The sequence below is a fragment of the Trematomus bernacchii genome, unplaced genomic scaffold (assembly GCF_902827165.1).
Source record: "Trematomus bernacchii unplaced genomic scaffold, fTreBer1.1, whole genome shotgun sequence".
Lineage (NCBI taxonomy): Eukaryota > Metazoa > Chordata > Actinopteri > Perciformes > Nototheniidae > Trematomus > Trematomus bernacchii.
The window spans coordinates 15,590,091-15,604,775 of record NW_022988050.1 but is presented as its reverse complement, the minus strand read 5'-3'; the positions used below and the strand labels follow the sequence as shown (position 1 = coordinate 15,604,775).

At 39.1% G+C, this 14,685-nt stretch overlaps 1 protein-coding gene across 1 annotated transcript; it reads left to right on the top strand.

Moving 5' to 3' along the window:
- Positions 1–1,075: 1,075 nt before the first annotated feature.
- Positions 1,076–7,470, top strand: plaub (plasminogen activator, urokinase b). The gene is made up of 11 exons (XM_034119947.1): positions 1,076–1,184; positions 1,264–1,372; positions 1,671–1,775; positions 1,850–2,003; positions 3,091–3,188; positions 3,276–3,314; positions 3,408–3,606; positions 4,393–4,544; positions 4,625–4,765; positions 5,723–5,865; positions 5,951–7,470. Exons 1-11 carry the CDS (start codon positions 1,122–1,124, stop codon positions 6,143–6,145), a joined length of 1,398 nt encoding a protein of 465 aa, XP_033975838.1. The 5' UTR covers positions 1,076–1,121; the 3' UTR covers positions 6,146–7,470.
- The last annotated feature ends 7,215 nt before the right edge of the window (positions 7,471–14,685 follow it).

Genomic DNA, 14,685 nt, shown 5'->3' with positions numbered 1-14,685 from the left:
CCTTCCATTTTCTGATCCGTGCAGTTTTTTTTTTTTACAATTTCAGTCACTACTCTCATTCCTAAAGATCTTTAAAGGACCTACCAGGTTTATAACTTAAAGCATAATCAGAAATGTATTTTGGCCCAATGCTGATCACAGATTTGTAAACTAAAATAAAAATAAAACATCTAAAAAAATCTAAAAACATATTTGTCATTTTGAAACTCTAGGTACTAGAAACATAATCTTCACCAGCAATAAGAACACTATATGCAACACATTTAAATAAAACAGAAACAAACCACAATATAAATGTTTATCTATCCATTTTTTTTTCAAGTGGATCCATTGAGCTTAATGACTTATATTAGATTTTTTTATTTAGAAATAATAAATAGTTTCCAAATTTGCCATCCAAGTCCAATGTGTTACTGTCTGCATGTTAAGGATCATGGTAGAAAAATATAGTTTGACTACTTATTTCTATAATATTGTGGTATTCCTTAATAATTCTGTTGCCTCTTATTTATTCTTACATAGTGATGAGAGAGACAGATGCATTTTATTGCATTTTAAAATAAATGACGGTAAACGTGACCGTGGTCTTGATTTAACACTGTATTACAGAGACATTATGACAGGGAATACACGCCTTTTCAGAACAGAAACCATTTCTCCTTCCTGTGGTCTTATTACTTAATATCAGTATCAGTTTCCCAACTGGTGGGGTTGTGGTGTCACTGGTGAGGTCTAACAGGGCGTGGGCACCAACATCCTGCAGGTGTATGATGTCCAGAACCTCACAACATGTTTCACAGTATTATTTTATGACTCATATGCATCCAGAATTTGTGAAATTCTCCACTCAAACAGCTGCATATCCGAAATGACGTCCCAGCATACCAAAGTTATTGATATGCTTCCTGGGAAATACTCATGTAGCTAAACAGCCTTAACTCACCCACTCACCCTGCAAACAAATATTACTTCACATCATATCAAGTGTGCCAGTCTGTGGGAAAGTTCCTCAGCCAATCAGGAGCCTCCCCTCCTCCCTGCACACAGTAGACAAAACACGTTACCCCCGAGGAGGTGCACACACTCTCTGCAGGCACGCTCATGCTGCTGGGATTCCAAACATGGCAACGATGAGAAACTTTGTTTTAATTTGCACCCTGGCAGCCCTGTCAGCAGCTGAGGCAGTAAGGACATTTCTACTGTGATTCTTTTGAAAATTGCATTTATATTTGTGATAATTAATCAAATGTTGGTACTTTTTAGGGATTATTGAGAGAAAAAAGAGGGCATACTTTTCCTCTCTTTTCTTCCTCCCACTCAACATCGTCCTCTTCGTCTTCGTCTTCATACTCCTCCTCCTTTGAAAGTGCAGGTGAGAATTCACACTCTGGTTATGTACAGTACATTAAAACCAGGCTGTATTGAAGTGTATCATTCAAACTACACAGCTATTTCAGTTTAATTCAAATAATTTGTAAATATTTGAGTAGGTCTTTCTAAAAATGATTTGATGTGTTTTTAATATATAATTTTCTTCTATTTTGCCTTTTCTCTTTTTTTGCACTATTTAAAACAAATGACATTGAGTTTTTCTTAGTTTATGGTGTGCAACAATACACTGAAGCATGAAACCTAATAAGTTCTAAATGTGATTACGATTTGTCTTACAGGTAGGATCTGTCTTAATGGAGGCAGCTCTGTCCCGTCCCTGACTTCTGGTGAACACATGTTCTGTTTGTGTGCCGAAGGTTTTGAGGGGAGACAATGTGAAAAAGGTCAGATCTAAACTAACAAACCAAATTCACTTTTTATATAATTTATTAAATCAAACCCCCTGCTGTTCCTGTAGTGAAAGCCGGTCAGTGCTTCGAGGGGGTGGGTCTGTACTACAGAGGAACCGTGGCCAAATCAAAGAGCGGACGCACATGTGAGGAGTGGGATTCAGACACCAGGGAGCTCTACCTGTCAATAGATCTCAAGTCAGGGAGGCACAACTACTGCAGGTAGGCTGACACCACTCTGAAGCTATATATACAGCCTGAACCATAAGATCGTTTTGGTGGGACATAAGATTCAAGTTTCAAAGCTTTATTGTCATTTGTACATTAGCTACAGTGTAGATATGTCAATGAATAACTTAGGTCACAGGCTCCTCCAACAGTGCAACATATAGGACATAGAACAAATAAACAGATCAAATAGTGCGAGTTAATACAAATAAAATAGAAATAGTGCAAGAAGAGTATATATACAAGTAAATGGAATATGATATATTAGATAAATAATTAGCAAGATGCAAACAGATGAATGTTTATGGATGTTCTTTCAAAAGTTCAGGTGTTTAATAGTCGTAGGTACTGATATATACTATAGTGGGTTGGCCACCAGTTTTGGGACTTTTTGTCATTATTAGTTCTAGTAAAACCAAATAAGGTGTGTCAAAGAAATTAACATGAAAAGTCAAAGTAAAATACAGAAAAAGTGATGTTTGATAAATACAACAAATATTTCATGCATTATTTTATTGAAAAATTCAACTGAACACAAAAAGAATGCATCCAACAAAAAACATTTGATTATAAATGACAGTTTTCTACTAGATATTGTTTCAACTAACTCAGAAAATATGTTTGTGTAACATCAAAGTATTTTAAGATGTGTTTATTAAAAAATAGTTGTTACTGAGAGGAGGAAGAAAGACAAAGGTTGTTGACTGCAAACATGATGTTAGAAAATTGAACAACATGTTTGCTATAAACACCTACAATTATATCAACAGCAAAAGAGCATATAGATACTAGGAGGTCAAATCTACTATATCACAAAATCCTGCCTGAGAATGTGGTTTGATATCCTTACTATCTCTCTGTAATATTTAAGTTTAAGTGCTCGAACTTCAAAAAGGTGGGGGAGCACGAGTAGACCGACCGAAACACAAAGAAAGCTATATGGCTGCTGGTCAGGGCTAAAAAGATCATAGGAAGCGATTAAAAAAAGAAAATAGGATCCCTTCAGTAATTCCAATAATTGACAGTAGGGATGCATTTAGTAACTGAAATGTCCATGTGAATATATGTTGTTGTTTTCCAGGAATCTGCACTACAAGCGGCGTCCGTGGTGTTTTGTGTGGAAGAACCTGCAGCTGGTGTGGGAGTACTGTGCTGTCCCCCGCTGTAGCTCTGACTCATGTGAGTGCACCCCCTCTCTTTAGTCCTCCAATAAAATCCAAACCAAATGTCATGTTCCTTCGTGTTAAACACCCTCTAATCTTCTAGTCCCAGATCCACCCACTGCACCCACTGAGCCTGAGCCAGGTAAACCCCCTCCTTTACTGCACTCGCTGAATCATCCCCATGGTATACTCTTCCACTGTTTCACCCCTGTGTCTCCCCCCCCCCCCCCTCCAGCTGCAGAGTCCACATGTGGCCAGCGCTCCAGGAGAAAGCAGACGAAGATCGTGGGAGGAACAGTTGCCACCGTGGAATCCCACCCGTGGGTTGCTGCCATATTTTGGCGCAGCAAGTCCAAGGAGAAGGTTTTCCGCTGCGGGGGGAGTCTGATCTCAGCCTGCTGGGTGCTCACAGCTGCTCACTGCTTCCCCGACGGGTAGGAAGTGACATCACACAGCAGGTGCCTGAGAGTAACTAAGTACATGTAATCGAGTACTTTACTTACAGTGAAAATACAGAAAGGTTGACTTTAATTTAATGTATTATGTCAACAGATTTCACATAACTGTATTAGTTTAGTTTAAAGCAATACTATTAAGTTGAACCTTATATTTCTTATTTAAACTTAATATTATTGCTTTCAACTAACCTAATACAGTTATTGTTGACATAATACATTTAATTATAGTCAATGTTTCAGTTTTTTCAATGTAAGAACAATTCCAAGGTACTTTATTCCATGTTATTCTACATTATACTTCACTACATTTTCTACATTTGAGAGCAATGTTGTACTTTTTAGTCCTGATATTTGTCTGACAACTTAAGGTTCTTCTACATTGCCTTCCTTTCCAGTCAAACCATGTATCTCCAGATGTGTATATTTAATTGTGTTCGTTTAAGTGTTAAGAAAATATTTGTACTTCTTATTATAGAAAAACTCCATTTGGATTTAGATTTGAATGTATTTTATTGATCCAAATTTGAGAAATGTCTTCATCACAGCAGCATGTTAACAAGGCATTTTGCACAACATTTATATAATAATAATTAATGCAGCAGTAATATTAATCCGAAAACATTATTTAAAACATTAATGGTTTAAGATATACAGCATAATCTGGACTGTATGGGCCGGGATCGAATCCGCAACCTTCAGATTGTTAGACGGCTGTGGGAACTTCTGACAGCAGGTTGACTTGACTTTCCTGTGACTTTTCAGCTCCCTAACCAAAGCGAGGCGCTTCTCTGTCATCCTGGGGAAAAATATGATGAATGAGAGCGACCCGACAGTGGAGCAAACATTCAGGGTGGAGGAAATCATCCTCCATGACGGGTTTGTCCAAAATGGAGAGAGTTTTAACAACGACATCGGTATGAGCTTGTCTACAGAGGCTTCCCTGTTGATTCTGTAATGTTAAACAGGCAGTGACTCTTTGATGAATGTCCTGCAGCTCTGCTGAAGCTGAGGGCCAGGAGTGGGCAGTGTGCAGAGGAGAGCAGCTCAGTGAAGAGCGTGTGTCTGCCGCCGCCTCAGCAGAACCTCCAGCCTGGAGTCTCCTGTGAGATTGCTGGATATGGGAAAGAGAAATTTGGTGAGAAAGTCTTCTGAATACTGTTATTGTGTCTAAAGTGGATATACACTGTGTTAGTTTTCCAAAACCAAAGGGTCTTGCTCAAATTGTTGCCATAATATTATCAGCAAACCATACGCTAAAATAACTCAACTCAAATGAACTCAACTTAACTTAACTCAACTCAAATTAACTAAACTTAACTCAACTCAAATTAACTAAACTTAACTCAACTCAAATTAACTTAACTTAACTCAACTCAAATTAACTAAACTTAACCCAACTCAACTCAAATAAACTTAACTCAAATTAACTTAACTCAACTAAACTCAACTTAACTCAACTCAACTTAACTCTTGCAAGTCTATAAGAATATGGCCAAAAGTATGGGGACATACTTCAACCCATATAAAATAGGTCCTGTAGCTCTGTCTAGACTATTTAAATGTACAATTAGTAAAAACAGCCATATTATACTCAATTTATTTCTTGTGTGAGAAAAAAAACATAGCATCAAAAATCCAGTTACTAGCCCTCCTGAGCTTCTAGCTTTCAGTTCTTCTTCAGTTCCATTCACTGAAGAGAGATCATAACATTATACATGATACATTATTTGATGACTACATTTTTTATTATGAATCTGAATCTTCAAAGTAACGTAAGTTATCGAATAATTGTAGTGCAGTCAAAAGTACAACATTAACCTCTGAGAGGTAGAGGAGTAAAAGTATTAAGTACTAGGAAATGGAAACACTCAAAGTACCTAACATTTTTTCTTAAGCACAGTACTTATAGTGTACACAAATCATCATATCATGATCAAATCTGGAGCTTTATTGTAATTACAGTAATTAGATAAATGTAGTGGCGTTAAAGAAGCAGCACTGAAGTGAATGTAATGAGTTATTCTATAGCCAATTGTATGTATTATACAAGCATTAACTTGTTCAGGGTTTAACCGTTTGTTTACTTCTTCAGGCTTGTGGTATAAGTCTCAGTTTCTCATAGAGGCTCAGGTGAACCTCATCGCCGACGATGTGTGTCGCAACTATTATGGGAACATGATCAGTGATAACATGTTTTGTGCGGGACGTCCCGACTGGAGCCAGGATGCCTGTGAGGTATTTACCACAAGTCCTAACTCGATCAGGCTTCCACAGAACCATTTGTTGATTTCCTCTAATGCTGCTGCTCTCTCGCCCACAGGGAGACTCGGGGGGGCCTCTGGTGTGCGAGGTTGGCAGCACGCTCTTCCTGTTTGGAGTCATCAGCTGGGGCGACGGCTGCGCACAGGAGAATCGACCCGGCGTTTACACCACAGTGACCAACTACAACCAATGGATAGAAGAGAAGACGGGGCTGACCTCCATCACTGCTGGCTCCATGTTTCCTCAGAAATGAAGACTATTATTAACTGTTATTACTGCTGCTGTTTTCTAATTTTCTTGGTGGTCTTTAAGGATTCTTGCAGTATTTCATATGTTTCCCATTAATAGAACCAAACCAACAATTCATTCATTTGACTAGCTACTATGGTTGAACTAAAGCCTTAGTTTTCTTATTCCTCTGCGCAATAGAGTGGTTTAGTAATGAATCATAAATCCTGGGAAATCCTTTTTTTGGGAAGCTGTGGCAAGAAGCAATAAGGTCTGTGGTTAACGTCTTGATGTACGAAATCTAATATGTCAGTAAATACCCCACTTGGGAATATCCGAAGCTTATATGTGACATGAAAACGGCGGTTGCTAACAACTTCAAGTGACTAATTTATACTGCTAAACGTCATTATGTGGAACAGTAGCCGTCTTTAGCTTAGCGGTGGGGGACACGCAGCCATGCAACTCAGGTGTAGTTCATTTATAGCATTACATTAGCCTAAAGTTGTGTAGAGTTGGAAATCCCATTGGATTTTTAATCAAGGCAGCACATGCAATGGTAACTTCCGGGTTGGCTGCAAACATATGTCATCATAGCAGCACTCCATTGTTGTTCCAAAACTATTAACAACACTAAACACTCCCACATTTTTTCATGTTCAAAATTATATATGACCTAAAATTGTCTCAATCGCGTTACCATACCGACCCCTACGTTATCCGAATATGTTAAATATCCACCAAACGCCTTTAAAGAGTTGATTGAACACTTAGAGCCACTGTACATGCACACGTCATCATCCATAATGGCATCTGATTAGCTTGTTTACTTCCAGCACAAAGCACTTAGGGAGACCAGGGACAGTTGTAACACGGGACAGTTGTAACGCCTTCAATATCTCCAATCACAAACAAGCTAGAGTGATGAAACTCACTCTGCACATGCTCAGTTAGAGCCACGTTTAAATCTGTCGCGAAAGGTATCAGCAAAAGTGTGTTTCTGAGGTAAAACATTATCAAAAATTATATGATGTATTTTTTGGATACTGTCTTGAGGTCAAATGTCTAGGAATCCAAACTAGTATTATTAGAATCACTGTTTTGTAAGCTAAACATATAACTAGCTAAATATGAGTCAAGCTAGCAATCAGGGAGGTTCACAGGGGGTGAAAACATGACTGGTGGTCCTGGGACGGTTGTAACACGGACCACCTGGGACGGTTGTAACACGGACCACCTGGGACGGTTGTAACATGGCACATTTACAATGATGGCTCATTTGCTCGAATGATCAATATTGTTGATTGGTGTGCATTGTCCCTGTAAAAATAAAAATAATCAAATACTGTACAGTAAAGTGTGTGCGTGTGTTTACAGTATGCCAAATATCAGAAAGAGGAAGACAGACAGGGGAGTGCCACTTCCTCTGCTGCAGAGGGCCTCAAATGAAGTTCAGGAGGGCAAATCAGTCAGGGCAGTGGCAAAGTCCCATGATATATGCCATGTCACCCTGTACCGGTTCCATAAAAAGAGGCTGAGGTTGGAGAGTCAGGGATCCAAATCACCCCAAAGAGTAGGCTACTGGACACCCAAGAAGGTGTTCTCAACAGAGCAAGAGATGCTTTTGAGAGACTACCTGATGGAGGCAGCTGATTTATACTATGGTCTCAGCTCAAAGGAGGTAGGTCTACATAATTAAGGTAGAATAGGCTATCTATACAGATGGAAGTGACTTTTACACCTGCCACAACTGTGAATCAGATTAATTCCATCTGGTGTTCTGTTTTAAGCTCTGTTCATTGTTCATTGTTTGTTGGAGGACGTGTGAAACCCCATTAAAATCTTGTTGCCTTAGAATTTGACAGCTTTCCCTCTTATTTGTCATGTAGTGTGAAAAAAGGTAACCGTTACAACCGTCCCTGGCATGTGTTACAACTGTCCCTGTACACAGGGACGGTTGTAACAGTTGAGTTAAAAAAAATATATACATTTTCCAACCTGTACTTATTTCATAGAAACATCTTAAATACATTGTTTCAGTAGATGACACATTGAGAATGTATAATATAGCAAAATGGCTATCCTAGTGTAAATGTTTTTTTACTTATTGGGGAAAACCCAAAAAGTGTTACAACTGTCCCTGGTCTCCCCTAAATACCCCACTTGGGAATATCCGAAGCTTATATGTGACATGAAAACGGCGGTTGCTAACAACTTCAAGTGACTATTATAGTGATTATAGCATTACATTAGCCTAAAGTTGTGTAGAGTTGGAAATCCCATTGGATCACATGCAATGATAACTTCCGGGTTGGCTGCAAAAATATGTCATCATAGCAGCACTCCATTGTTGTTCCAAAACTATTAACAACACTAAACACTCCCACATTTTTTCATGTTCAAAATTATATATGACCTAAAATTGTCTCAATCGCGTTACCATACCGACCCCTACGTTATCCGAATATGTTAAAAAAATATGTTTCACATCCACCAAACGCCTTCAAAGAGTTGATTGAACACTTAGAGCCACTGTACATGCACACGTCATCATTCATAATGGCATCTGATTAGTTTGTTTACTTCCAGCACAAAGCACTTACTTTAGAAAAGTAAGTGAACAGCCATAATGTAAAATGCACATAATGTGTAGTTAAGAGCTACAACGTTTTATAAAAGACAACAACAAGATGTTTTGGTCATTTAACATTATTTTTAAGCTTTATTTTTTATACTGAAATGTAATTTAAATACTGTAAATACAATGCAGCTTGTTCTTTAATGGCAGGGCGTTTCATGCTTATCTCAAAGTGATTTGGTACTTACTGCATTTAATGGCCAGCTACTTATTTGTATCTTTTATAGAGTAATAATATACTCTTATACAGAAATATGATTGACTTTGTTTAAATATATTGTTTCTTGTTCATATTTTTTCAGTTTTTACATTTTAAGGGATTTCTTTTAAGCGTAGCCCATCATATTGCACTTCCAAAAGGTTATACAATAGTGTTACATTGTGTATTAATTATACTACCAACTTGTAATTCATGCTGATTGTTCTGTAAGCTATTTGAATATCCACCGGCTCATACATTTTAGGAACTACTGATTTATTGTATTCTTTATGTTGCCTACTTTTGTAAATGTTTTATATCTTGTGTATTTTATGTGTTGTTTTACACCAGATTGTAAATAACTGTTAATCACTTGCTGTAATATGAATAAAGATAATATTCTGTTAAAGTAACACAAATGAGGATGTAGCCCCCTGTTTGCTGTGCCTCATTCTCTGCTCCCTGATTGATGCTCAGCAGATTCACCTGCTGGTGTTAATAATAATAATAATTCCTTATATTTATTATAGTGATTTTCAATGACTCAAAGCGCTTTACAGAGACACATTATTACACATACATAAGGGTGTAACTTTGGTTTGAGAAGTGGGGGACACACAAAACAGGGGGTCCTCTGCAATGAAACAATTTTCTCGATTTAATTCCATTTCCTGCCTTTCTACAAATATATTAGGGACTACGGTGTTAAAAAATCCAAGAAAAATGTGTAGTGTATATAATGAGAAGATTTTTTTGTCTTTAAATTGAAGTTAAATGCATCAATCTGGTGCACTTTGAGAGCAAAATTAAGAGATTCATGGATACAGCTCTCAACACTCATATGAAACAGAACTGTATATATTTCAATACTCTAAAAACCATTAGAATATGCTCACAACCAATAACACATAATTGATAAACTCCTCTCTCCTATCTTAAACTTCTGCATTCTTTCTTTTTATTTATGCATATTTTACTAATCACTCCCCTTTCAAACTGTGTTTTTTATTTTTTTACTGACATTGGAATGATTTCTTAACTTATTTTGAACAACTATATTAAATAGATGGAAATATTTGTTTACATAGATGACCAAACCGTTTGAGACCCACTGAGATAACTTAGACTAAAGTTTACAATCTAATCACTCAGCGAGTCCTTTACACCACCTAAACCAGGGCTCTCCAACACGTCGATCGCGAGCTACCGGTAGCTCGCGGGCAGCTTTTCAGTAGCTCGCCGCTCGATTATCGATTATAGCGTAGTAAGGTTGCTTATTGATTTTTCGGCCGCGGCTGGACAATAACGTTTTTTTATTTTAGAATTTTTTTCTGTCACACGAATATCAAATGGTCGGTGACGCAGAGATCAAGGAACAGACGTGACAGCAGCACAGCGACAACACACACGGAGCAGTCTGCTTTCTCCACCAGCACCAGTCCAGAACCAACAGCAGAATGACCCGCTCTGAATCAGGCCCTGTCGCTGCGCCTCAGAGACACACAGGGAGGGATTTGTGTTTTTTGAAAAACACTCGTTATCGTCATGTCAGGTTTTTGGTGGATTTAATCAAGTCTTGGATTGCAGAGTATGAATGTCCTCTTGCTATTTTCAGTTGATAAATACTTGTGTAAAGTTTGTGAAGGCAGGAGGAAAGCTTCCGCGATCACCGTCTCCTCTCCGTTCCTCCAAACCCCGCCCCCTCCCTGAAAATAATGAGTGACAGGCTGATAGTGACCCGATAGAAACTTTATTATTCACTTAATCACTGATTGAGATATGATGAAGCTAACTTAATCTCATACATTCATGGGATTTATGTAACAGTAAGACAGAGAATGTAAGTGTGCACCCACATGCAGTATTTTTGTTTTTATAATGCTATTGTAAATACTCCTGCTGTTTTCAGACTCAAGTCCTGTGTGTGATGCCACATTCAAGACATTCAGTGTCTTTTTTTTAACAGAAGACCGTAGCTAGAAGCTGCAGCTAGACTGCAGAAGTATTAGTTTTTTGTTTTTGAGGATGGAACCATTTTCACACACAGATATAGGGAGGCTAGACCTATACAATTGATTTATTATGGTTTATAATTTAATGTCAAGACGAAGAAGAAGAAGAAAAAGATGGCTGAACAACTGTTCAGTGTCAATCCTGTGGAGATCTCCAAAATAATGTTCAGCTTAAGTCTCAGCAAAACTCACAACATTTCTGGAGCCTTGTAGACCCAGAAAACTATAAGAACATTCACCAAGCAGCACTGAAAATGTCTGCTTTATTTGGTTCTGTTCTACATACCTTTGTGAAGCAGCTTTTTCTGACATGAATGAAATCTAAATACAGAACAAGACCGACTGATGAACATTTAAATGACTCTATTAAGTGAACCTAAGTGGGTCCAGCATACACCTCTATGGTGGACTGCATGCAGTGCCATTCATCTCACTAACAAAAGAGTGAAATGCTTGTAAGGTGGTGATTAAGGACACTTATGTGAATGTTCAGTGATGTACTTATGATATATGTGATGTGGGCCATAATAATATGTGAGAAATCTTTGTTTTCTTGGACCTTATTTTTGATAAGCTTTAGGTATTGCAATTTCACACGTGTACAAAAGTATAGCTTAATTCAACTGATGAGGGCTATGTGAATAAATGTAAGCGATGTGATGCAAGTAGCTCTTGGCCACTTTCATTTTTTGAAAGTAGCTCTCAGATGAAGAAAGGTTGGAGACCCCTGACCTAAACTGACGCTCTCCCTCTCCTTATAAGTACGGTGAAAAGTACTCCGGTGTGAACGCGGCTATGGTTCGACCGCTTGGATGCTTTGCTCGGCCACAGACCTTCATTCTCCGGGACAGCATCTAGCCTTGATTCGGGCAGTATGGCATCGGAGGCCGCTCCAACGGCGGATTTAGAGGGCGACCACGACGAAGGTAAAAGCAACTACATGCACTGGGGTTTTAATCTGCACAATAATGGTCTCAGATGTACTTTTATTTGCTCAGTAGATCAAGCTAGCCATGCTAGGCTGAACTAGCTAACACTGGCCCCGAGCTGGCTAATAACATCCATCTAGCTAGATATTCTCGGCCGCTATGAAAACGTTTTGACTTGTGAATAACTGTGCAGTGTTTCTGTAATTTGCTTCACTAACTCATGGCACTAATCGTGTGTTTCAGGCGAGGAAAATCATCAACTCTCGGGATTGGAAACAAGCGAGCTTTGCGTTGAAGATCAGAGCGCTTGCTCGTCTCCCTTACCGGCAACCAAACGGTACACACACTGTAACTTTGTCTTGAAAGAACGTTACGCATGGAACTGATGTTCACAATCATGTTTATTTCCTTCTTGGTACAATTATGAAACAGCGTTAAAAACGTATTCGCCTAGACCGGCATTTACACATTTTCGCGCCTTTTTACTCTCTCACAAACATTGTAAACATCCGGGCTAGAGGTCACATGACTTCCGGTAAGAAATCGCTTCCACTTGGAGCATATATCGCCACCTACTGTTGATTTATTAAATGTTTTTATTAAATCCTTGTCCTCAGACCAGTGCTTTTGAAGAATTTGAAGATCAGCTTGTTTGCTTCATTTCTTGATTTACTTCATATATTGACTTGAAATCCATGTCCTTGATGTTGAGTTGTTCCAGTGCAGTTTTCAGAATGAGTCTTTGTCTGTTATAATCCGGGCAGCTAAAAAATACATGATGTATTGTGTCTGGTTGTTGATCTTGTATCTTGCTTATTTTCCCCTCTTAGGAAAGCGGACACAGGATGCACTTTTCTTTGAGACCGTCCAGGCGTTGGAGGACCGGCGTGCCGTGGTGAATGAGTCGCTGCGCGGAGATCAGATGGTGCAGTTCACCAAGGCCCAGGAAACGGAGGACAAAATGCTCACCTCGATGGAGCGCCAGGCAGAAGTGTTCCAGCAGCAGATGGAGCGCCAGCAGCACCTGGATGAAGTGTGGGCGCTGCGCCATGAGGAAGCGTCGGCGCAGCGCGAGCGGCGCCAGGAGCTGCGCCAGGAGCGGCAAACTGCATTTAATAATGGGTTTCTGGAAGTGCTTTCCCAGCTAGTGAAAGCCAACAGGTCTTCCTCCCTTTAGTTGCCACTGTTAATGTCTGCTGCTGAGCCTATGCCTACACCTGGGACAGTTTATTTGGTATAGTTTTTGTAAATACTGACACACGACACACAACTTTGCACTAAGGTGTGTATGCTGCTGAGACTATCCCTACACCTGGGACAGTTTATTTTATATTGTTATTACTGTTATCACTTTATTTTATATATAATGTTTACTGACATGTACAACTGACACTTTATTTACATTAAAAAAATTTCTATTTAATGTTATGTCTTGAGAGTGCAATAAAGAAAACCGACATGGCGATTAAACAGATCCTGTATCTTGCTTATTTCTGACACTTTATCTTTAGTGACCTGTGTAGCATCCTATACATCACATTTAAGTGATTATTCTGATACCATCATGTTTCATCGGTTATAAACTGGCAAAGCTTTATTTGTCATTTATTTATCATCAATGTTGCAACCTTGTGGAGGAATGGCAGGGGCACATACCAGGGTGCGTACGGGTGCTGGAAATCCTTGAAAATGCTTGAAATTGTACGAGGTGTTTTCAAGGTTTGAAAAGTGCTTGAATTTTGGGAATGGTGCTTGAATTTGGGATAAAGTGCTTGAAATTGTAAATGCTTTACTTCGCTTTTTAGATTAAAAGAAAATAAAGAAGTCGGAGCGCGCTTAATTGCTTCGCTTTTACATAAAACAGCTCCGCTCCGGCCTTCCCGCGCAATGCGTGTGACCGGCAAGTGTTTTTGTTACGTGTGTGACCTGGGCATTCTGATGAGAGTGATAGATGACAGTATGCCAAGAGGTTGCCGTTTCAACGAGCGTTGGCTAGCAGAAGACAAATACAAGCCATGGCTAAGACGAGGGTCAAGCGAAGCCCAAGAGTAGCCTCCTGCAAAGTGTGCAACAATAACGATGCGAGAGTCTGCGCTGACGAGCCACACACCACACGAAAGGTACGCCATAGTAGAGCATTTTAGATTAGGCTATCGTTGCATGTAAAATACATGACACTTTTCTCTGTGCGCGGCAAAACAAGCTCGCCAAAATGGCTTCACTAGTCTGGCAGTATTTTAAGTGTCCGAAAATGACAATAAAATAGCGGTATGCAACGTGTGTGTGAAGCAGAAATCCTGCAGCTCCACCCGCTGTGACGGACCGGTGAGCGGAGCAGAACACACATTAAGAGTTAGACCTAACACACTTAGCTATTTTATCTACCTCTGGAACAAGATAAACTAGTTATAAATATATTTATTCTTCACTGTCGGGTCGCTCATTACTGGATCAGTGAGCTGCAGGAGATACTGACGGGCTGTCAGGAGAGAGAGAGAGGAAAAGAGAGCGATATCGGTATCGGCCGATACTGATTCCGGCGATCGGCTCCAAAATTGGCGATCGGAGCATCCCTAATAATTGTATATGATATGTTTTATAATGATTGATCATGAAAGTGTTATCAAAGCTGGTAAAGTTGCAGCTAGTTTGAATGACTTTGTATACTACAGAGTAGCTTGTGAATTTACTCCAGGTGGAACTAAAGTCTGATTTAACACTTGATTAGATTTCACATCATTCATCCACATCTGTAAAGTAACTAAAGGTATTAAATACATGTAGTGG

Bases quoted from the DNA above. Each gene is read 5' to 3' on its own strand.
- plaub (XM_034119947.1), top strand. From the start codon at position 1,122: ATGGCAACGATGAGAAACTTTGTTTTAATTTGCACCCTGGCAGCCCTG. The intron at 2,004-3,090 runs GTAGGCTGACAC...GTTGTTTTCCAG, and splicing joins GGGAGGCACAACTACTGCAG to GAATCTGCACTACAAGCGGC. The intron at 3,189-3,275 runs GTGAGTGCACCC...CTAATCTTCTAG, and splicing joins CCGCTGTAGCTCTGACTCAT to TCCCAGATCCACCCACTGCA.